At 41.9% G+C, this 25245-nt stretch overlaps 1 protein-coding gene across 1 annotated transcript in view; it reads left to right on the top strand.

Annotated features, from left to right (window-relative positions):
- Positions 1-22352, top strand: part of tenm2a (teneurin transmembrane protein 2a) — a gene marked incomplete at both ends in the record, with an annotated part of 170095 nt that extends 147743 nt beyond the window's left edge. The window contains 23 exons of the mRNA XM_083891509.1: positions 3110-3256; positions 4226-4436; positions 5885-6004; positions 7441-7702; positions 7981-8248; positions 9474-9617; positions 10684-10933; positions 11300-11320; positions 11457-11686; positions 12945-13099; positions 13379-13480; positions 13755-13928; positions 14082-14719; positions 15029-15204; positions 17745-17980; positions 18076-18372; positions 18604-19161; positions 19250-19519; positions 19682-20092; positions 20214-20324; positions 20485-20752; positions 21380-21510; positions 21615-22352. Coding sequence (XP_083747635.1) covers positions 3110-3256; positions 4226-4436; positions 5885-6004; positions 7441-7702; positions 7981-8248; positions 9474-9617; positions 10684-10933; positions 11300-11320; positions 11457-11686; positions 12945-13099; positions 13379-13480; positions 13755-13928; positions 14082-14719; positions 15029-15204; positions 17745-17980; positions 18076-18372; positions 18604-19161; positions 19250-19519; positions 19682-20092; positions 20214-20324; positions 20485-20752; positions 21380-21510; positions 21615-22352 — 5918 coding nt within the window. The remainder of the gene's footprint in view (positions 1-3109; positions 3257-4225; positions 4437-5884; positions 6005-7440; positions 7703-7980; positions 8249-9473; positions 9618-10683; positions 10934-11299; positions 11321-11456; positions 11687-12944; positions 13100-13378; positions 13481-13754; positions 13929-14081; positions 14720-15028; positions 15205-17744; positions 17981-18075; positions 18373-18603; positions 19162-19249; positions 19520-19681; positions 20093-20213; positions 20325-20484; positions 20753-21379; positions 21511-21614) is intronic.
- Positions 22353-25245: the final 2893 nt, after the last annotated feature.

Raw genomic sequence — 25245 nt, 5'->3', positions numbered from 1 at the left:
TCCCATCCCTGCCAACCTTGGCCAAGAAAAAAAAACAACCCAAACAGCTTAGCTTAGATCTCGCAAAGATAAATAGAATCATGGATAAGGGTTGAGACATTGATGCAAACGAAAAGGGTGCAGGTCTAGGGTGAGTCTCACATGCACAACAAGAATACTTAATAGACACAGCCTTTGCAGCTGAACTTTAGTTGGGTTACACAGAGCAGCACAGATTGCCTGACAGTGCAGGTCCCCGGAGCACTGCTGAGAGTGTCCTCTCTCCCTCTACGCTTAATGGAATAGTGCTCATTGTTTCAAGAGGAGCCAGCACACAGGAAAGGTAAATCACAGGGTTAAAGAGAGACCGAGAGGAGAATCAAGAGGAACAGATGGAATCAAAGGGAAGTGGAGAGACAGGTGAAAGAACATGTGGTGTGAAGCAATCAGCGCAATTCCGAAGGCAGCTTCATACGAATAGGAATAGATGAGTGGAGCCCGAACTGAAAAAGTGCAGAGATACCATATCTGGTTCATCTATAAGCAGGAGCCTTGGATTTATGGCTGTAACCTTTACTTTATGACCTTTAGAGTTAGAAACAGAGGGAATAGAAAGAACGGTGGAACTTTTTTCACAATGTCTCGACTTAGTTTCACTTATATGTGTTGTTCTCATTCTTTCTATCTCTCTATCTCTGACTGTGTCTAACGTTCTCTTTCTCATCCTTCCCTGGAGTCTTACACAATAAGATCCCCCCTCATACACACACACACACAGTGCACACAGTGTGTGTGCTGACCCATAACCCAAGGCAATTTCTTCTCCTTTTTAAGGGGATTTCATCAGAGTCCAACTACATTAGTGAGGAGGGTGGGCTTAATAGTTTCTGAAATCCCACTTTATTCTTGTTAGTATGAGGGGGTATCGACTGGGCCCTGGCATTAAAGAGAAAGGAGGCTCGTGCCGGCCTGCCCAGGCAAGCCGATCAATGCCCACTATGGATTGTCCTGTCCGGGTGCTTCATAAGTATTTGGCTGCTTTAAATGGCAACTCCATTTAACAGGCAATCACTGCTAACTGCCTTTGTTCCCTGAGCTCAGTACTTGGGGACAATCTATTCCAGCTTGACTGTTAATATAGTGTCATGAGCAGTCCCCTGATGCAGAAAATGGTAATAATTAAAGATAAAAACCTTTGATTCGATTCCTCTTGTTGGGCTGAAAAACTTGGTTAAGCGTCTCTGCCCTCAGCCCACCTCTTCTTTGGAGTTCAAACAAGATGGCACGCCTTCTTTCTCAAAAGTCCTTTGTTGACTTTCCCTGATCGCCTGGTGCTTGTTGAGACATAGTATGATGAAATGCCAATCGGGAAGAAAAGCCTGTTAATTTAGCTGCTGCCACAGTAAGATTGCACTATTTGTATTCATAATGCATGGCTTTATTGATGCAACGATTTGTTAGAGGGCAAAATACTACAGTGCAATTGCAGTGAAAATATGTTCATTAATCTGTTGAGTGGGATTCAATGAAAAGCGTTTCATATTCATCATTTTTTTTTTTTATTATTATTATTTTTTATCGGTCTGTTCTTACTCTATGTCAGCACACTACAGCCCGAGTGAGAAATAGGTCATGTCTCTCGGGTTCATCGCGCTGGGTATGAGTTTGTGACTTAGTACCTTTGTGTGTGTGTGTACATGTGTTGTTTTATCATTCAACACCGTCTTTGTCTACATCTCCTATGGCTAGAATTAAAGAGAGCCACGACCCACTCCCTTGTTTACAATATCACAGTGACAAAGTCACTTGTCTGGGATTCCTTGTGCTGGTGAAAACATTGTTCCCTTGTAGCTTCATCCTTCTTCCTGATACATAATAATGTGGCAAACAAATCATCTTAGGTCACAGGTAGAGAGATGCAATAAAGACTGATACAGGAAAGTGATCACCGAGTCTAGGAGTTGACGGCCTTTCCGTTAAAGACAATGCTGTCTGAACACTGATGTGTTTAATAAAATTGAATCTTTATTGTTATTATTTTGACACTGGTTAGTTAAGTCATTCTCCCAAGATTTAATCTTAGAAAGGAATGGCTTTACATTCTTTTTGAGAGTTGATCACTGCAGTTACACACAGTGCAGTATGTCTGTTGCCATGTGGAGTTGGAGCCAGCAGCCAAATAGCACAGCTTAGCATAAAGAACTGGAAAAGGCTCACACAGTTGCAGTCTTACGGGGATTATGTTTTCTAAGCGGCAAACAACACATTCCTTGAGTCTCTGCTGGCTCACAAACTTGAGGATGACAACAAACTCCAGGAAGTTGTTGGCACCAAAACAATCTCGTACGTATACATCAGAAAGCTGACTGAGCACTTTGAGATTTTTATCAAAACTGCCTCAAAATGTCTTTCCTTGCCTTAAAGCCATTCTTAGAGTGAGGGTGGGCTTGTCATGCTAGTTACAGAACTTGCTTGGCTCCAGGGCAGTACTTATTTGCAAAAGTTAAAATAAAGTCTATATTAGTCCACACACACATACACACATATGAACACACACTCCGCCAAAACATAATCTCATTTTCTCATGAGAAAGCATTACTCTTAGGCCACCAGAATCCCATTATCTACAATGAATTGTGAGTAAGTGAGAGAGAGACTGCAGTAGAGAGAGAGAGAGAGAGTGAGAGAGATGATCAGGTGGGCCTTTATCAAGTAAGTGAATCAAATGATCTATTCACCTCTTTTACACACACACAGATATCACACAGGTACAGAGATGTACAGATGGGAAGGTGTCCATAAACATTGACTTGCTGTATTAAATTGATTCTTGAACAGTCAATAGTTACAATACGCTACTGTGTGTTTATTAAATTGAGCAAGACTCATCGATCGATTCTAACCATATAAGCACAGGTGTGTGTGTGTGTGTGTGTGTGTGTGTGTGTGTGTGTGTGTGTGTGTGTGTGTGTGTGTGTGTGTGTGTGTGTGTGTGTGTGTGTGTGTGTGTGTGTGTGTGTGTGTGCTCATCTGTATCAATGATAATAAAACAAACAAGAATCACCTTCTCATCACCCCCCCCCCCCCACTCCTTTCCCTCCTCCACTCTCCCCCCGTCCTCTCCTCACAGACGGCTGTCCTAATTTGTGTAACGGGAACGGCCAGTGCACCATGGGACAGCAGAGCTGGCACTGTGAATGCCAGACTGGCTGGAGGGGCCCCGGCTGCAGTGTCGCCATGGAGACCTCCTGCGCTGACAACAAGGACAACGAAGGAGGTGAGTGGCAGGAGATTTGGAGCAAGTACCTGCATATGTTTGCTTGTAGGTGGAAATAAAATGAATTGATATTATGAATTAAAATAAGAAAATAAGAAGAAGAAGAAGAAGAAGAAAAGGGTCTCATAAGGACAGTCCTCAAAATTAAAATTTCTCTTTGTGAGAGAAAGGCAGATAATCAATGCATTACATCAATAAAGAAAGAAGCAGGGGGGAAATATTTTGCATTTCTCACTGATCCTGTAGGTCCAAGTTTATTATAGTTACTGAAAACAAAATACAAAATAACAAAATAAATATTAAATGATTTACCTTAACTGAAATAAAAATGAAAACTAGATTTTAAAAAATAACTAAAACTGAATTGTGTGTTTACAAAACTTTTCATCCATAATAAAATGTTTTCTTTTGGCAATCACATTTTTTATTTGATTTATGGTGAGAATGAGATCCTGAGACTCCTGGCTCACAAGCAATGTGATGTGTCTCATTATGTTTATTTATTATTTATTATTAGTATTACTATTATTATGAGTATTATTTTATTATTATTATTATTATTATTATTATCATTATTATTATTATTAATAATAATAATAATTATTATTATTATTATTATAATAATCGCAGACATCAGATTTTTACTTGGCACACACTTTACCATGCACATTTTGCACTTCTGTCTAATTTATTGGAGACGTTTATATTTGATTCAGAGATAGTTGTTCATATATTCATTTGTCCAAATACATTTTTAAAATGTCATCTTTTGTTGGGTTTTATGACACATACTTATTATGACCTTTTGCATCTTGCATCCTCAACATTACAATAAACTAAAACTAATAAAAACTAAACTAAGCATTTACAAAAATAGAAACAAAAAGTCAAAACTAAATAAAAATTAAAAGTAATAAAAAAATCCATAAAAAACACATAATTCTCATTATTCTTTTGCTCATCTTTCAGATGGACTCACAGACTGCATGGACCCAGACTGCTGTATCCAGAGTCCCTGTCAGAACAGTCCACTGTGCCGTGGCTCCCGGGACCCTCTCTTAATCATCCAGCAGAGCCCGATGTCCCAGCCCCATGTCCGCTCTTTCTACGACCGTGTCAAAATGCTTGTGGGACGAGACAGTACCCACATAATCCCTGGAGAAAACCCATTCAACTCCAGGTATGACAAGAAACACGCACAAACAAAAGTATATAATTACAAGGATTAATATTTGTGTCACCAGTGGTATCCTAGACAAGCAGAAACTCAGATGCATATGTGTAACATCAGACCATAACCAACAAGAGACTCACAAAACTGCAAAGACACTTGTTCAATATGTAAAAGCATCAGAAACACAAAGTGTAATGTAATGTCATTAGTTTATTAAAGCAAAAGAGAAAATAATTAATACGATTGAAATCACACACAATTGAAATGTTCATGAATAACAGAACACATCTTTCTGAGTTAATTAGATCCACCAAATTACCGGTTATACATATTTATACATCTGAGAGTGAATCAACAAAAGTGTCCTGATTAAGGACGACTCACTGGAGTCACAAGGCGAAAACAAAATAATTCTCTTTAAAGTTCAGCAGTTTATAGAATAGATGTCTACAAACAAATAAACAACGTATAAACAACTCAACCAAATACAAGTCTATAGTTTCTAAAGTACAAAAATAAAAACTTCTACAGTACAGCAATGGGCTTACTCAAAAAATGTTTAAAAGAACGAAATCTGTGGGTGAATAAATACCATGAATAATACCCTGACTTTATAGATTCATCATAAAGCCTAATTGACACAGAAAAGTGAGAAACTGCCACTGTTTCATCAACAACAACAGTCTTTCTCTCTCGGGCGCCATTGCTCACTGTAGCCAAAAGCACAACAAACTTGCGTAGCGACCCCTACTGATCGGGCGGAAAATTGCAGTGTGTATCCGTCCATGGCGCAGAAGTATGAAGGCTCGAGGGGTCTCCGTGGTTACGCAGTCGGATAACGCATTACGCAGCCGGAGAAGTATAATGTGGCCTCAATACTCATATATATACACATAATATAGATACATCACAAATATCAAACAGACTTCAGACCAGAGCCAGCAGCCAAGACATTAACAAATCCCAGTGCTGAAAGCAGACCAAGCCAAGATTTCCCAGTAGATTCAGTGGAGCTGTGAAGTACTGTCCATGGTGCTGATTCTTGTCAGCATCTGTAAACACAGACACTCGCAGACATCAGATGTTTCAAAGGAAATAACTCATCAAAGTGATGATGCACTTAAACATTTAGATGTCCTTCTGCGTGCATCAGTTCACTGGAATGCAGGCACACAAACACACACACACACACACATACGTATACACATCCATCTATATTGTCATGGTTTGTTTACATAATTGACATGAGCTATTCTAAATGGAGTGGGCTGCTGATTTTTTTTTTTTTTTTTCAAATTAATGGCTGATAGAGGAGCAGTGTATCTGATTAATGGGGAAATGGGATGATTGAAAGATGGAGTGATTCATCAAAGCGATATGATTGATGGTTAGAAAGATTAGACTGATGGATTGACTACCGCTTCGTCACCCTTCTCTCCTCTGTCCTTTTCCAGTTTGACATCTCTAATCCGGGGTCAGGTGTTGACTACAGATGGAACCCCTCTGGTGGGGGTGAACGTGTCTTTTGTCAACTATCCTCACTACGGATACACGCTGACGCGGCAGGATGGAATGTATGTACAACAGCTACCCAGCATGCCTTGCTGAGACTCTGAAACTACCTCACCACATGGACTGCATGATTAGATTAGATTAGATTAGATTAGATTAGATTAGATTAGATTAGATTAGATTAGATTAGAATAGATTATGAAATGTGTATGATGATCCCAAGAGGGCACTCACTGTTTCCTTCATTGACAGTTAGGGATGATTTGAAACGGTACTCAGTATCAACATCAGTCCGATACTGGCCGAAATCCATTAACCCTAAATATAATATAAATGTTTCACCAGACACAGAAATCATGCGTGAAGACGTGAGTGGGAGTCAAATGTAAATGTCTTCCATTCAGTTGAACCATTATGTGTTATCTCCAGGTAAGGTGCTTCAAAGGGTTAAAAGACTGTATCGGACTGTATCAGTAGGAATTCAATGTTGTTATATTGGTTTTGGTATCGTTATCGATATCAGACACACAAAAAAGTGGTATCGAGCTGTCCCTAGTGACAATTGCAATGAAAATTACTTTTTTTCTGTAATAACCGTAATGTTTTGCTTTAATAGGCACTATTTAAAAAAGAAACTTTGATAAACTACCTGATGTCTGTTTCTCCTTCATGACTTCCAGCTTCCAGAGAGTTTTTGCTCTGCTGTAATTTGACTTTTCTGTCTATTTCTTCTCCCCACAAGTTAAATTGAATTTGTGTCTGACTGACATCCATAACATGTTTTCTTTCCAAAATGTGATTCATTGGTGCCCCAGTCTGACCTCTGCTCATTAAATGTACACTTTCTGTGTTTCCAGTCTCAGGTTGTTTGAGCACTTGTCTCTCTGTCTTATAAATCACTTTTTTGCAGCATTTTCTCCCTGTTAGGCCAAGCTGTAGCTGAAACATCTGAACTTCTAGTAACATTTAATAGGCCTTAAATTTCAGGGGGCAGTTATTCACTAGTTCATTAGCCGTATGGACATGTTCTCATGTTCCTACCTGACCTTCTTTAGATTTTTCTTGCAGTCATTTAAGCCACATCACTTACCAAGATCTGGCAATTTCTCCGAAGAAATTGTAATGTGTTTATTTGATATACTAATCATTAGCCCACAGCTTCTAACCATGATTTGTGCAGAGGTGGATTAAAGGAGAACGTCTACTGTATTAAAATCCCTATGCGTTTTGAAACTGTCATTCTAACATTGTAATTTTCATGTTTCAGGCTTTTAACTGATGCCTAGAAAAGCGTGTTGTGAAAGCTTGTCGTGTCATATTGTTGAAAAATTTATTCCAGGTGTTTGTGCTGTTGAATTATTTCTTCTTATGCGGTGGAGTAAATTTTGAGTTAGAGGAAGAGAAACACTTACATTGTATGAGACCGACTAACACTCCACCCACCACAGCACTCCCCACCTGTACCTCATTCCCATCCTCTTCTTGCAAACCTCTCCAGGTTTGACCTGATAGCTAATGGTGGTGCATCACTGACTCTGCGGTTCGAGCGTGCCCCCTTCCTGAGCCAGGAGCGCACCGTGTGGCTGCCCTGGAGCCAGTTTTATGCTATGGACACTCTGGTGCTTAAGACAGAAGAGAACACGATCCCTGGCTGTGATCTGAGCGGCTTCGTCAGGCCTGACCCTCTTGTGATTGCATCCCCTCTCTCCTCCTTCTTCAGCTCCAAACCAGGGGAGAAACCCATCATACCGGAGACACAGGTGCAGTACCACTGACCTCTGGCAGCCGGTTAATCTTCCTTCTGGTTCCCTTGCTCTCTTCCCACTCTCCTGTATGCCTGCCTCTTGTAGCTCTCTCTCCCTTTTCCCGTCTCTTTCCCCCCATTTCTTCCCTCTTCCTCTCTTTCTTTATTACTTCCATTGTTTTTTCCCCTTTTTTTGTCCTTCAGCCGTCAGTGGAAGCGTGACCCCCATTACTCCCTCACTCTCTAATCCCCCCTAATCCTTCTCTCCTGTCATCTTGTCTTTTTGTCTTCCAGGTGCTGCATGAGCAGATCGAGGTGCCTGGCACAAGCCTGAAGCTGTGCTACCTCAGCTCCAGGACACAGGGCTACCGATCCCTGCTCAAGGTGACCATGACTCCAGCTGTGGTGTCTATGGGCCTGCTCAAGGTTCACCTCATGGTAGCAGTGGAGGGACACCTCTTCCAGAAGTGGTTCCACGCCTCACCAAACTTGGCCTATACCTACATCTGGGATAAAACTGATGCATATGGACAGAGGGTCTACGGGCTTTCTGAAGCTGTTGGTAAGTAGAAGGAATCGATGGAGAAGAAGCTGTTTTGAGGTGAAGGCAGCATCTTTTTTCCATGCTTGTACTCACTAAATAGATTAGAAACTACCAGCAAGACAGTGCTCTCTCTAACACAGGGAGAGAGTGCTAATTAGAAAGCTTGAAAGAGATAATACCCCGAGAAACTCGGCCTCCGTCCACTCCTCGGTATAGCCGCAGTTAAGTGCTTCTTTTCCAGACGTCTATTTTTCATTGAGGCGGCGTTTGGTTCAGTCAGCTGTAACTGTGCTGAAGGGTTATTAGCCATCAGGGTGAGTTAGGAGTTAGCTACTGGAGCAGGAAGCAGGAGTCCTGGGGAGCCACAGTGCTATTACAGTCTGCCGTCACAGTCGCTCACAGATGCTGTCAGCCAAACACTGCTGTCAGGCCACAGATGCAGTGGACATCTGGGGCTTCAGTGTGGACTAAATTCATGAGGGGCATTCAGTTTGTGAAATTACATTCAGTCAAAAATCCCATCGTTCCCTGGTGCAGCTGTAATTTTACTCTGTTCAAATAAAGTAAAGCATATATATGTGTGTTGCTTTGAATCAGGTTATTGTTTGTTAACTGTGGATACAGAAGCAGGCGGTATACACTGTTGGTTACAATGACGCTGAAAAGGTGCCTGTAATAGCACTCTCACTGTGACTCAAGTGGGAGTTGATGTGTTAACACACTTTTCCTTTTGACAAGTGCAACACCATTCATGCACACACATTTAAAGTGTGTGTGTGTGTGTGCGTGCATGCATGCGTGCGTGTGTGTGTGTGTACATACTCGCATGATATACAGCAGCACATACAAATATTGATACACATGCATATACTTTTAAAAGCAACATATTGTGCTCCTGTCAGCGCATGTGTGACTGGGATATAATATTTCCACCAGCAGTTTTCACCATGGCAACTGGTTTGGCCTATAGAATAAATCAGACAATCAATCCAATTAACAAGGTTTTTAATTGATTTAGCAGCACGTGAGAGTGTTAGTTCAATGCGAGTGCAGGGTTTAGTGCAGGTGCTAACTAGCTTCTGTGTGTTACACATAACACAATTTAAATACATTATGTAGGCTATGCTCTAATGATGGTTTCCGTTGCCAATCTCTGTGTGATGTTTTTGTTTTATATTTATGCTCGTTATTTCATCACTTCTTGACTCCCCTCTGTTTTTCTCCCCTCTCCTATATAACATAGTGTCAGTGGGCTATGAGTATGAGTCCTGTGCCAGCCTCATCCTCTGGGAGAAGAGGACAGCTATTCTGCAAGGCTATGAACTGGATCCCACCAATCTGGGCGGCTGGTCACTGAACAAACACCACATACTCAACACACGCAGTAGTAAGTATACTTGCACATCTCATATTAAACACAAATAAGTTCAGATTTCTCCCAATTGTTCGTTCTAGTTTATATTTAGCCAGTTTTTACATAAAGCAGGTTTGCAGTGCTGTATATCTCTGACTTTGCTATTGCCTTTGGGAGGCTCTACTCTTTCAGTGGTTCACACTTAGTTGTCAGGCACCTTTTTTACCTGACAGTGGGGATTTTCACAGGTAGAGAGTGTGTTCTCTCTCCCAGTCAGACTCCCTCATACACTCCCATGAGCCCCACTGAGAGAACATGTATACCAACCAATCAGCAGAAGCTAGCAGAGCAGAGGCAGGGGGTTAGGGAGTAGGGGGCAGAAGACTAATTCAGGATCTCTGTGGAGATGGACAAGTGGGAGTTACAGTATTCTTGCATTTTCTGCAATACCATTTTTCAGTTTTCCTGCAGTAATGCTAAAAAGCATGAAAAAAATAAATGGGTTGATGCACTCATTCTCCTGCTGTGACAATCAATGTGCTAATGGAATGGACATAACCAAAGAACCAGTGGGGTGTGGAGGTATTTTTAGAAGTCAGGGAATCAGCCACACCTCCCTCATACCCTCATGCAATGTTTTATAGTGTGACATTACCACCAGACCAATTTGTATTTGTGTTTGTTCTTCCTTTGAGAAAATGTATTGCAGCTCATTTCATAATCTCTACTTCCACCGCCTTGGTTACCAGAAAACATGCTTTTGTCACACTCCCTTAGATAATTGGCTATGATTGGCCTGACCAGTTGCAGCGGAGATGGAAATTGGTCAGAGAGTCCAGACCCATCTGCAAGAGCAAATGAACACAATCTCGTTTACTTATTGGTCTGGTTTCCAGACTCATGTTTTCCCTGAGAATGGTGCAATGCTACGCTGCTGGTGCTTTGCAATTAAAAAGATAAAAATTACAGAATAATTAAGTGATCTATAAAGAACAAATGCCACCCAACAACTTTCAAAATAATCAAAAACATTATTAGAATGACTCCTGATGGAAACATTAATATATTTATAAAATATTCCATCCTCCCTGCTCTCCAGGTATCCTCCACAAAGGCAGTGGTGAAAACATCTTTGTGACTGAGCAGCCCCCTGTTATCACCAGCATCATGGGAAATGGCCGAAGGCGCAGTATCTCCTGTCCCAGCTGTAACGGCCTCGCAGACGGTAACAAGCTGCTGGCGCCTGTTGCCTTGGCAATGGGCATCGACGGCAGCCTCTATGTTGGTGACCTCAACTTTGTACGCAGGGTCTATCCATCGATGAACACGACTGCCATCCTGGAGTTAAGGTAAAACCGCAAACCACATCAGTTACGTAAAGGAAAGCACAAGAAAAGAAAGTGAGATAAAAATACATTTGAAAGGATGAAAGATACTGATAGATAAAAGATAAATTTGGCAGATTAAAGTTGCATGGTGGGAGAAGCAGAGGGGAAAAGATGGAATGTTTTCAGGGCATGCAGAATTGTAAACAGAGAGAATAAGGTGAAACACAGGGGATGGGGAGACAGACTTACACAGATATCATTTCTCCAGGGTGTTTTTACCCATGTTAAAATTCTGCTGTTCACACCGAACCCAGATATGTGTTGTTCTCTGCAGACTCTGTGAAATAACATTTGTTTTGTTCTTTTATCTCACTCTCTCCTCTGTAGGAACAAAGATTTCCGACACAGGTAAGATCCTTATAATCATAAATTGTATTCCTGCACCTAAAACACATAAGAAGTTGAAACCCTGTTCTCTGAAAAATATGAAATCAAACCAGCTGGCAACCGGCATTATATTAATTACCATTTTCTGTTGTCATAGTAATAATCCAACCCATAAGTACTTCCTGGCTGTGGATCCTGTGTCTGGGGCAGTGTTTATCTCAGACACCAACTCCAGAAGAATTTATCGTGTTCGTTCAGTAACAGGAGGTCGGCCACTGTCAGACAATGCGGAGGTGGTTGCTGGGACAGGGGAGCAGTGTCTGCCCTTTGATGAACGCTGCGGCGATGGCGGCAAAGCCACTGAAGCTACACTTATGAGCCCTAAAGGTGAGTCATGGCCAAGAAAAGAAAACGAACCTCAGACACAATTTGTATATCATCTGATTCCTGTCTCTAAAAGAGTTCTGTTTTTTATTATCATGAGGTAAATGCTGTTTGATTTCACACTGTTGTTTTGGACAAAGATTTAAACATGTAATATTGAATTGTAAGACATGATCAGTAAAGCCAATAATCTCTGTAGTATTCAGCTTCATCATATTTGGGATTTTTAAGTTCAAATGATCCTTTTTGATTTCCTCGCTTTGATTTTTTTTTTCTCAGGCAGAGACTTAGATTTTTTTTTTTTCCTGAACCGCAACCAGATTTATGACTCAACTAAAGCAGGGTGGAGACAGAAGGAGGTTATAAACCAGGTTAATGTTGAACTTATTAATTAATTTATTTTTGTGGATCATTGGATCTTAGAACATTGTGACACCAAACTGTCAAGCATGTCACATTGTCACATTTCATATCTGTGCGCACACACACACACACGGTACACACGTGCAGATCTTAGTATGAGTACAGTATGTGTGAGTGTGCTGTGTGGTTGTTGTGAGAGGAGATCGGAGAGATCGGTGACGACAGTGAGCTACTGATTCCGTATTACCTGTCACCGACACAGTCAGCTGTTGCACATCAGCTTATGATTCCCCCTCATGCCTCACCCCCAGCATTCTTTTTCCCTGTCTTTCTCTGATTTGCTCTGTGCGCTGTGCGATGCTGTATCCCTCCCCCATCTGTTGTTGTGTATCTCAGTTTGTGGAGAAGTTATTTTGGGGCACATTTGCCTCGAACAAACACACCTGTCTGAATGTCTGCTGCCTGTTACACCAGCGAGGCTTATACTGCGCCCCTGGTAAAATATAAAACTAGTGAAAACAAAGCGTGAGGGGGTGACAAAAAGTAAAAAGAGGAGCGAGAGGAAATAATAAAAGGAAGTAAAGTGTAACTCATCACTTACCTCTAAAGAATCTGTCTGCAATTTGTGATTGCCCTCTGGGAGGAGTATGAGCGCGTCTACTCATCCAGATTTAAGATGACTCATCCCGAAACAAAGACGTTCTCAGAACGTCACTGTTCACACCCTCACTTTCTTCCCTCTCATTCAATGAAGCATCGAGCAGTTTAGCTGTCAGGGCTGCTATCTGTTTCCAGTCAGTGGCAGGACTGACATTTAATTGACTTAAAATGTCTGTGGGACGCCTGCAGTGTTTGAATTATGAGGCGTCACTCATGGGTTTCATCTTCCCTCTGACAGGTATCGCTGTGGATAAAAATGGCCTGATGTACTTTGTGGACGCCACCATGATCCGTAAGGTGGATCAGAACGGCATCATCTCCACTCTGCTCGGGGCCAATGATCTGACCGCCATACGGCCACTGAGCTGTGACACAAGCATGGATGTCAGCCAGGTACGATGGTTTGGGGGGAAACGCATAAGAGACAAGGGGTGATAGCACAATAGATGATGAGCTAATAATGCTGTAAGTGCTGAGCTATAATGATTGTCCAGAAAGAAGCCAGCCAAGAAGGTTAGGGAGAAACTGATTTAGGAGGTGAGAGTCCATTGATAAATGAATGAATCAAAAGAAAATGAAGACTGTAGTCACTTAGAATAATGGCATCCTTTCAAAACACTCCCCTCAGCATATTATCTTCTCTCATGTCTAACTTCTGCTTTTGCCTACCAGGTGCGTCTCGAGTGGCCCACAGACTTAGCTGTGAACCCCATGGACAACTCTCTCTATGTCTTGGAAAACAATGTCATCCTACGCATCACTGAAAACCACCAGGTCTGTACCATAAGGCTGGATCACCTCTGCAAACCCCATAGGGTGGACACTCACTATTGGTCTTTGACAGGATTTAGTCCCAATTAAGCTTCCTAAGGCAGCTCATTTAGAAGTAGAGCATCACTTTGTTGGAAAGTTTCCCAAGTTTTGCAGTGGTGGAAACATTACTATTGACTCAACTTTGGGCAAGCTACTCTGAAATCTTGATTCATTAAAATCCCTGCCTTTTTTGTGGGCTAATTATAGATTTTTGTATTATCTTTCCTGCCGTCAGGTGAGCATCATTGCAGGTCGGCCCATGCATTGTCAGGTGCCAGGTATTGACTACAGCCTGAGCAAACTAGCTATCCATGCTGCCCTGGAGAGCGCCACCGCCATTGCCCTGTCCCACACTGGCATCCTCTTCATCGCTGAGACAGACGAGAAAAAGATCAACCGTGTCAGACAGGTAAAAGATGGGGAAGTGTAGTGCACAGTGTGCTATGGTCTCAGATTGCTAGACTCTCCATGTAGTTCAGACACTTTGTGCTTTGTCTGTTATTTTGATTTTGATCAATAACTGTGTCCCCTCGTTCCTTTTCTGTCGATGTCTCTGTTTCAGGTAAACACAAATGGAGAAATCTCCCTCCTTGCTGGCGCTGCCTCTGACTGTGACTGCAAAAATGACGTAAACTGCAACTGCTTCTACGGCGATGATGGCTATGCCCCCGATGCTGGCTTGAACTCACCCACTTCCTTAGCCGTGTCCCCTGATGGATCGCTCTTCATTGCAGACCTCAACAATATACGTATCAGAGCTGTGAGAGCCAATCGACCTGGGCCTGCTGTGTCAAGCATTGGCTATGGAGGATCTGCACAGTATGAGGTTGCATCACCAAGGGAACAGGAGCTATATGTCTTCAATGGAGACGGGCTTCATATCCAGACAATTAGCCTGGTAACTGGGGAGCCACTTTATAATTTTACCTACGGCCCTGATGGAGAGCTGTCAATGCTGGTGGACAACTGCAACAATACAGTCAAAGTACGGAGGGATGGTTTGGGCCAGGGAGGAGGAGCCGGCCTGCTCAGACTGGTGCTGCTGCCTGAGAATCAAGTAGTGACTCTGGGTCTGGACCCCACAGGAGGGCTGCGTAGTGTGTCTGCCATTGGCCAGGAGGTGGCTCTGATGGGCTACAGTGGTAACACGGGTCTCCTGGCCACTAAAGCTGATGAGACTGGATGGACCACGTTTTACCAGTAAGTATGTAATAGAGGGCATGGTGTCTGAATGTGTATTTGTATAATTTTTTTCCTTGTTTATGTCAAATAGAAAATGAGATTTTGCATCCTACTGGATCCCCTATTACACGGGCTCTCCACAGTGTTCTCCTGCCCCCTGGTGTTTGCTGTAATAACTGCAGCCAATTCTCATGAGATGACTTGTTATTTTTGTCTCAGCCTTTAGTTTTCTTTTGGGGGGGGGGGGGTTTAATGGATCTGATTGTGTGCATATTTCAACATGTGTTCTCTTGCCAGTCGTCCTCACTGCAATCTCCCACTTCCTAGGTACGACAGCGAGGGCCGCCTGACCAATGTCACATACCCCACGGGTATGGTGACGAGTCTGCACCGCGAGATTGAGCGCTCCATCAACATTGACATTGAGAGCTCAAGCAGGGATGATGATGTCACTGTCATCACCAACCTGTCCTCCGTGGAAGCCTCTTACACCGTCGTGCAAGGTAGAGCCTCATACAGGTCACGGCACAAATACTGAGCTTGCGTAATTAAATTGAAATTAAAATTAAATATGCATATCTCTGATTAATTATATTTCAGGCAGATATGGGTTCATGTAGTTCTGAAAGCTAAAATCAAAAGGCTTTTTTTTGTTACATGATAAGCCTGATGAGATACATAAAGTTATCTTAGTATTCAAAAGCACAGGCGCCCTCTGTGACGGCGAATATGCAGTGGTCTGCCGACTCTAATTGAAAGTCTTGTTATTTTCACTCAGTTATGTGCATGCTCCAGGAGATTATTTTCACAAACAGCTCTCTCGCTTCCTCTCATGGAGTAAAATTACCAATATATAGTCATTAATCCCAGCTGGGTTCATCCTGCTTTTGAATATCACCAGAACACAATTCATTAACTTTGGTAGACTCGAGTCCTCCTCTTCCCTGAAGCTTTCTCTTCGCACACACGTGCACCAACATACAAATACAGCTCTCAACCTGTTCCCATAATCCCTCAGCCTATTTGGCCTGTTTATAGAAGGAGAAGAAGGGGGGGGGGGGGGTAATTGTCTTATTTCTCTTGACCAGAGCAAGTGGTGTGACAAAGGTATGAATGGAGGCTGTGGGCTATATACCTCAGAGAGAATATGTCGTATATAGGTTCCAGGAAGAGGAGGAAGAGTTGTTCACAGAAATCTAAGTCATTTAAGGTTTCCACTGCACTATGTGGGTTTCAGCACAGCTCTCTGCTGACATACTCACTTAACCATCTCCCTCTCTTTCCGCTCTCTCTCTTGCTCTCTTCATTAACTTCTGCACAGTGAATTCTCCTTGGCCCTCAAGCTCTCATTTCTCTCTTTCCCTCTCCCTCGCTCCTGTTTTATTACAAGGTTGTTCAGACAGAGAGAGCAAAGAAGATTTATCTAAAGGCTGTTGCTGCCAAGTCAATGGAAAAAGCTTCACTTGTCTGTTTGAGGCATTGTTAAAATGTGCCTGGAGCTTTAGTACAAATTGGCCTTATGGATTACTGTCATTTATGGTGGGGCTTCAGAGGGAGACACCCACTGATCCTCTCACCTTTTGTAAATGAAATAAAAAAGATGCTCTCCCCTCTGAATCTGCCAGATATTTCGAGCTGAAAACAACTTTATCTCACTTTCAATCACTTGAGTGCGATCAAGATGCCTGTTTTCAGACATCAGAGGGAAAATGTCGTCTCAGCTTATCTGTTTCCATTCTTGTGTTTCAGACTGAATCATCAACTTGTAGAGATGCAGAGATTGTAGAGAGATGTCAGTTTACCCTTTTTTTAGACTACTTTTATTCAGAAGATTTTGGAGTTTGTAGGAATTTGAATCGGGTTCATAAATATTTAATGGACATGAGCTGGTTCTTACTGTCATGAGCCTCCAAGCTTGACTTGAATTTTACTTTCTGTAGTAAACTTAAAAGAGGGTGCACCGCACTTTCACAAATCTGCACATTCAATTTAATTTCCTTGTATCATTAACTGCTCTCCTGAAGGGTTTGGAACAGCATTTCAACTGATACGGTATCTCATCTAATGTTCTGAAACTGGCATTCAGTTCTGGTACTCGAAAATATCTCCTATCTCCCTTAAACATTATGTAATTCATATACTGAAGTATTGTTTGAAGGTTAATAATAAGTCTCTTTCATACTATTTAAGGGGAAAAAACACTGTGAAAAAACTCTCTCCAACTATTTCTTTTTACTCCAACCAGCTCATCTGAAAGTGATGATGAAGTTGATGATGATTATTATTATTATTATTAATGTTTAATTGTCCATGGGGTATTTTAGGTTCTTTGGAGCTGGCCGTGGGCATGCTAACATTAGCTGCACTTGCTTTGGGGTTTTTTTCCAGGCTATCAAACACGGTGCCAGCAGATCCACACATAATCTCCATATCCAGAAATATAACAACACCTCTGCATATTGTTCCACAGATTTTAAACACTATGCTTTTTTGTAAATTGCATCACTGTGTAGGACAATTTCTTCTTGTTTTAAAGTCAAGACACTGAAATTAGTTTATTGCAATCGAGTCAAATGGGAAGGGCTTGATTTAAAGCCCTCTTGTGTAATTCTCGACTCCCAAACATTCACCCTCTCAAGGGAATACACGGTGCAGAAGCCAAAGATGGTTTCAGTTTCACTGGGACTTTAGGGATCAAAGTTAATGAAAACAAAATGTAAGAATTTGATTTATTGCCGGAGAACTGAGCATGCACAATTTGTGAACACAGATTAGAGATTCAGCCAAGGAATTATCTTTTAATTCTCTCAAAGAGGTGGAGCAGAGGAGCATAGGTTCCTGTGTTCCCTTGGCTAAAAAGACACAGAAATGGACACCACTCAGACTTTTCAGCAGATAATTGAAAAGCTGCCATGTAGCTACACAATAGATCCCTCTCATCTTAGAAAACCTTATCATTTCTGTCACATCTATGTGGTCAAACTCTGGCTCCTTGTGCATCTTCGGCTTTTGTCTCTCTGACACTCTTTGTCTCCATCTACAGATCAGGTGAGGAACAGCTATCAGTTGTGCAACAATGGAACCCTGAGAGTGATGTACGCCAATGGAATGGGCATCAGTTTTCACACAGAGCCCCACATCCTGGCAGGTTCTGTTAGCCCCACGATTGGTCGGAGGAACATCACCCTGCCCACAGACAATGGCCTCAACTCCATTGAGTGGCGTCTGCGCAAGGAGCAGACTAAGGGCAAGGTCACTGTTTTTGGCAGAAAGCTTAGGGTGAGTTATTTTAACTATGATCTCGATGTTTTAGATATATCATCTTTAATGTTGGCATAAAATGCTACTACTAAATATTTTCTTTTTTCCTTTAGGCTCATGGGCGCAACCTCCTCTCCATTGACTTTGACCGCAACACTCGCACAGAGAAGATTTACGATGATCACCGCAAGTTCACGCTGCGCATCATGTACGATGCTCAGGGCCGTCCGGCTATGTGGCTGCCCAGCAGCAGTCTGGCTGTGGTCAATGTGTCTTACTCCACCACTGGCCAGCTTGTTGGGCTGCAGAGAGGCAGCATGAGCGAGAGGACTGAATTTGACCCTCAGGGACGCATCCTTTCTCGTTCTTTTGTGGACGGGAAGGTGTGGAGCTACAGCTACCTTGACAAAGTGAGTATTTTTTATCTTTAAAATTGTCCTCTAAGAAGCAGTAGCAATAGAGCATAGTCATTTTGTTTGCAACAGTAAGTGGAATCATCCTAATACTTAATTTTCACAGTTATTAAGATTAAAATTTGTCAGCTCAAAGAAAATTATGCCTGGTGCTATTTCACACAAGGCAAGTCACCCATTGATAATGCTATTTTACTAATCTGTATTCTGCCTCCCTGTCTTTCCCAGTCCATGGTGCTGCTCTTGCAGAGCCAAAGACAGTACGTATTTGAGTTTGATGCCTCAGGTCAAGTGTCCGCTGTCACCATGCCCAGTGTGGCCCGCCACACCATGTTCACACATGTGTCGGTGGGCTATATCCGCAACACCTACAACCCCCCAGAAAGCAACGCCTCCATAATCCATGACTTCTGTGAGGATGGCAGACCCCAGGCCATACATTATCTAGGCACCGGCCGCCGTGTTCTCTACAAGTACGGAAAGCTGGCAAAGCTGTCAGAGATCGTGTATGACAGCACTGCCGTCACTTTCGGGTACGATGAGACAGCTGGTGTGCTGAAGATGGTCAATCTGCAAAGTGGGGGCTTCTCGTGCACCATTCGCTACCGCAAAATGGGCCCGCTTATTGACAAGCAGATCTACCGCTTCAGTGAGGAGGGGATGGTGAATGCAAGGTTTGACTACACCTACCACGACAACAGCTTTCGTATCGCCAGCATGAAGCCAGTCATCAGTGAGACGCCACTGCCTGTTGACCTCTACAGATATGACGAGATTTCTGGAAAGGTAAAGGGTAGAAATTTGGCTTTCATCAAATTTTTTGTGCAGTCCTATAACTTTTTTCCTTCCTATAACCTTTTATTCACTCCCACAGGTGGAGCACTTTGGAAAGTTCGGGGTCATTTACTACGACATCAATCAGATCATCACCACAGCTGTTATGACACTGAGTAAGCATTTTGACACCCACGGTCGCATCAAGGAGGTCCAGTATGAAATCTTCCGGTCACTCATGTACTGGATGACAGTGCAGTATGACAGCATGGGACGTGTGGTGAAGAGAGAGCTCAAAATTGGACCCTACGCCAACACCACTCAGTACCGCTATGATTATGATGGAGACGGACAGCTCAGTGGCGTCAAGGTGAATATTCTGAGTGGAGTGAAAAGCAGCTGTCTCAAGTGTAGAACCTGTCAATTCCACTTCATTCACACAATCTGTCATAACGCTGGCCTTGCTGTTGTTAGGTCATATTTATGGTTTTAAAATACAAAAAAAATAGTGGCATCCCATCATTTCTTCCAGGTGAATGACTGGTCCACCTGGCGCTACAGTTATGACCTGAACGGTAACCTCCATCTGCTGAATCCTGGGAACAGTGCGCGAATCTTGCCACTCCGCTACGATCTGAGAGACCGCATCACGCGCATGGGCGATGTCCAGTATCGCCTGGATGAAGACGGGTTCCTCAGCCAACGTGGTTCAGACGTGTTCGACTATAATTCCAAAGGTCAGCTGCTGCGGGCCTACAATCGAGGTCCCGGTGGTTGGAGTGTTGTGTATCACTATGATGGCCTGGGTCGCAGGGTGTCCACAAGGAACAGCTTGGGACAGCACCTTCAGTTCTTCTACGCTGATCTTAACCACCCGACCAGGGTCACGCACATCTTCAATCACTCCAGCTCAGATATATCATCCCTCTACTATGACCTGCAGGTAAGCGCACAAAGTCTGACATCTGCCTTGCCCAATTTCCCGTCCTTATATTTCAACAACTCAGCAAAAACTCTGTCCTGAAACATGATATGTATTGAATTTCTGACTGTGTCACCATCAGGGACATTTGTTTGCCATGGAGGTGAGCAGTGGGGAGGAATACTACATAGCATCTGACAACACTGGAACGCCACTGGCAGTCTTCAGCAGCAATGGACAGATGATCAAACAGGTACAACACAAAATGGCCTTGAATCGGTTTATTTGATAGTTTTGCAAAAATTTCGTTTTGAAAAATAAGTGAACAGCTTCAGCAGCAGAATAACTCACTCCATGTTTAGAGATGTCCATTTCCATTTTTTATGTATTCTTTTTCCACTTCTGTCACCCAGTTGCAATATACAGCCTACGGAGAAGTGTACCTGGACTCTAACCCAGAGTTCCAGCTGGTAGTGGGTTTCCACGGTGGTCTCTATGACCCATTGACCAAGCTGGTCCATTTTACCCAGCGTGACTACGATGTCTTGGCTGGACGCTGGACTTCACCTGACTATAGCATCTGGCCCAAGATAGGGAAGGATCCCTCACCATTTAATCTGTACATGTTCAAGAACAACAACCCGCTCAGTGACATGCTGGATGTCAAGAACTACGTCACAGGTAAAAGCCAAATATGAAACAATTTATTGAAAATGTTTCAGGTTGAATTCATATTTTCATTCATATATCCACGTATATCTTTTACATTTATAATAATAATAAAATTTGTATTGGATTTGAGTACTTCTTATGTTTTATACAATATATAAATATATATATATATATATATTATATATTCCAATATATATATAATATATATATATATATATATTGGAAAAAAAATACAGATTTTTGTAAATATATATTATATATTTACACAAATCTGTATTCTTTTTCAATAGCCATGTCATGCACATCCAATGAATGTCACAAAGCTTGCTTGGATTTTAGTGCCTTTATTTTTATTGCATTTATATGAATACAAATATTTAAATGTATATTTAATATTTTTTATTTTATTTTTATCAATTGCTTAATGTCTCACATTTCCTAGAAGTACAGCATAAAATCACAAACTGTAAATATACACAAAAACCTGTCCTGATACTGGTTTATATAGGCTGGAGGCTTTACGTTAACACCACCTGAGTCACAGGAGCCAACACACATTTACTTTTTTTTTATTGGTTGAAAAAATGTTTAACTTTGAGATTCAGCAAAGTCATTGTCTCCTTTCTCCTGCTGCAGATGTGAAGAGCTGGCTCGTGATGTTTGGCTTCCAGCTCAGTAACATAATCCCAGGTTTCCCTCGACACACGCTCTACTTTGTGGAGCCACCGTATGAGCTGCAGGCCACCCAGCACTGTGAGAACGGACAGGTACAAAAACAAGTGGCCAATATCTTGATCAAATACAGAGGTGATTGAGCTTGTGTTTAACTTCTTTTTTTTGTGGTAACACGTTATCTAACTTTTCCATTTAGCTCATCACTGGCGTGCAACAGGCAGCAGAGCGTCACAACCAGGCTTTCATGGCTCTGGAGGGTCGTCTCCTCAACAAGGAACGACGCAGACGAAAGGACAAGCCAGGTCACTGGTTTGGTACCAGCACACCCATTATAGGTCGTGGGGTAAGGCTGGCATTAAAGGAGGGCCGAGTAGTTGCTGGTGTGTCAGCTTTGGCCAGCGATGACAGCCGCAAAGTGGCTCTGGTGCTCAACGGGGCTCAGTACCTCGAAGGCACCCATTACACTCAGGACAGGAAGGACTGTCACTACTTTGTGAAAGTCGGCTCTGCTGACAGTGACCTGTTGGCCCTGGGACTAACAAACGGGCGCAAGTCACTGGAGAGCGGCATCAACGTTACTGTGAGTGGCCGCTCAAGGAGAGGAGTGACTGTAGAGTTTGCAGTTCCATCGTTAATACTTAGTGTTCGGTATGGGCTGGCTGTGGACGTGGTGGATGAAGAGAAGGTAAGACTGTTGGAGCTGGCCAGACAAAGAGCTTTGGCCGGGGCCTGGGCTAAGGAACAGCAGAGAGCCAGGGATGGGAAGGGAGGAAGCCGCCTCTGGACGGAGGGGGAGCGACAGCAGCTCTTAACAACAGGTAGAGTACAAGGCTACGACGGCTACTATGTACTGCCTGTGGAGCAGTATCCAGAACTCGCTGACAGCAGCAACAACATCCAGTTCCTCAGACAGAATGAGATGGGCAAGAGGTAACAGCCCACCTGAACTCACTTGAAGGAAAGACTGTTCCCTCTCTCTCTCTCCACAAACTTTCATTTCTCAAATTCCTGCTCCTTTTTCCTACCCAGCCTCCTCAACCCTTCTCCTCTCAAAGCCCATCGAGAATTAACCAACAAATGGGGTTACTCGCGGAACGCTGCAGGGACTTTTGAAAAGAATGACTTATCCGAAAACATATTATTGTTAATTTTACTGCCACAGGCAAAAAAAAAATTATAGTTAAGTCAAATGTTTTGTTTTGTTTTTGGAGAAAACTTTAAACTGAAAAAGCACTGAAGAACTTTAAGAACTGTTGCTTAATGAATAAGAAGATTCCCCTTTTTAAAAAAGATAGTGATATTTTCGCCCATATTTTTTGGGTCACACTGAGAGCGGCAAAGACAGCTCCTGAACACACGGTGGAGTTGTTCTGTGTTGGCATCTGCAGTAAAGGCTTGTCTGTCTCTAATAGACACTGAAGGCAAAGGGACCAAAGTGGAGACAAAGCCACTCCAGAGGGCAGCCATTACAACTACACAACATGAGAGGACATTGTAAAACAGCGGCAGACAAGGAAAGGTTAAATGTTTGTCCAATACTTTGAGTCGTCTCCCTGTCTCAGGCCTCCCATTGTCCACCAAGGTCCAGTCCTCTGCTGCTGAGGCAGCGCACATCCAACCAACAAATGACATAGCTGAACAAATCCAAGCTGTTGATGGACTAGAAAAGAAACTTTTTAAGAGAAAAAAACCAAGTCAAAAAAGTGATGGATATATTTGTGGACCGTGGTATCATACAGCATTGTTTATTTTGAAACAAGGAGAAGAATCATACTACTACATATGTGTCTGACTACACTAAATTTCAGGATGTTGCGTAAACTGTAGATGCCGTAGTTTTGTACGTTTCAGTCGCGGTAGAATTGTGAGACTGTCACCAAGGCACTTCTGTACAGAACACACCACACACACACACATACACAGAGTCTGGAAAACATACTTAAGTTAGTATTTATTTTATTCTTTTTTATTTATTTATTCTTAGTACTATATGACAATCATGAATGAGTCACCAGTTCTATTTGAAATGAACATTGATGGACGAGTTTATTTTCTTTTGTAAAAAAAAAAAAAAAAATGGATGATTTTGTTTTTGTATTAATTTCAGTTTGCTGCCAGGGCAAATAATAGTCACTCTCAAAAAGAATAATTTATGTAACAAAGTGTTTTAAAAAAACAAAACAAAAAAAACACAAAAAAAACGGTTTATACTTTAAATAAAGTCTTTAAAACTGTGAAATCTGTTTTTTCGAAATATATTTCGATGTACAGTGTATAGACCTACCTTTATGCAGCACAGTAGAATATTGTTCAGAATATCAAGTTTTATATTTCTAAGAGGAAGTGGCTTGTAATGTGCAAAATCTTTAGCTGGTCTTACTACTCTAGAGTTTTGTGACACTCTAATATTCCATATCTACAATATCAATGCCCAGTTTGTTGTTTTTGGCTGTTTGTTTTTGTTTTGAAAGCAGAGATATTTCTGTCCTAGATCCCAACAGCAGTAGCAGTAATGGATGCCTCTCACTGTGAAGAGACTCGTGCTGGATGTCATAATGTACCAAATCAGTATTATCAAAGGATGATTCTTATACATTCACTGAAACGAGACTCTTCTGAGAACCTTAACAATAAAAGATAATTGTTTACTTCACCTGAGCACCGTGTAGTTCACTTTCATCTCGCTTGTGTGCTTGAAAAATAATGCTTTCTTGTTTTACAGGAAGCACACTTGCCTTTGCAGCAAGAGGACACAGGTTCGAGACCGGGTCAGAGCAAGAGCCTTTCTGCATGGAGTTTGAATGTTTATCGCTGTGTGTGCGTGGGTTTTTGATTTGGGGATTAGGTAATTTGGACACTCTAAACTGACCATAGGTGTGAGTGTGAGATTGGATGATTGTTTGTCTCTATGTGGCCCTGTGATGAACTGGTGACCTGTCCAGGGTGTACCCCGCCTGTCGCCCTATGTCAGCTGAGATTGGCACCAGTGCCCCCCGCAACCCTCATGTGGAAGATCAAGCAGTATAAGATGAGTGAGTGTTGTACAGAAGGGCAGACTGCACATACACACATAGCTCGTGGCTGGTTCACGTGGTGTTTGCATTCGATGCATAGGTTTCCTCCCTCATGTCCAAAACATGCTGAGGTTAATTGAACACTCTAAATTGCCAGTATATTTTAATTACTAATTAATCAATTTATACTATAAAACACAATCTCCTGTTTTGAAATGATGACACTTTAGAAAGCAAACTAGGGGCCTTCATACCGGTTTTCGGTAACACTACAATAAGTGTCCCTTTATTAGCGTTAGTTAGTATATTAGCATTAATTAACTGTTTAATAATATATTAACAATCATTATTATGTATAACTAAGTATTAGTTAACATTAGTTAACATATTAATAAGCAGTTCGTTAATGTTTACTACTCAAAGTTAGTTAATAAATTATTTAGCATTAATAAAAGTGACCTATTGTAATTAGTTATCATTATGCATGCATCACTTTATTAACACATTAGTTCATATATTGTCAGTCATTAATAATGTCTCTAGTAATCATAAGCATTTATTAACATTAAGTAACAGCTTACTAATGCATCTAATCATTTTGTTATATGATGTACATTTTACCTGGATGAGCATTAATAAACAATTAATTTAGGTCTTAATTAATAATTTACTAATGCTGTGCTGTGTATGTTATCAGGTAGCCCTAACCTAACCTTATGTGATTGTAGCATTATAAGCATTTTTGTCTTATTTTCCCCCTCACTCTTTTTGTTTACATTGGTTGCTATGGTTTCCGTTCTTCACCAGTGGCGC

This window comes from Microchirus variegatus, assembly GCF_963457635.1.
Source record: "Microchirus variegatus genome assembly, chromosome: 6".
Lineage (NCBI taxonomy): Eukaryota > Metazoa > Chordata > Actinopteri > Pleuronectiformes > Soleidae > Microchirus > Microchirus variegatus.
This window is presented reverse-complemented; position numbering and strand designations above follow the sequence as displayed.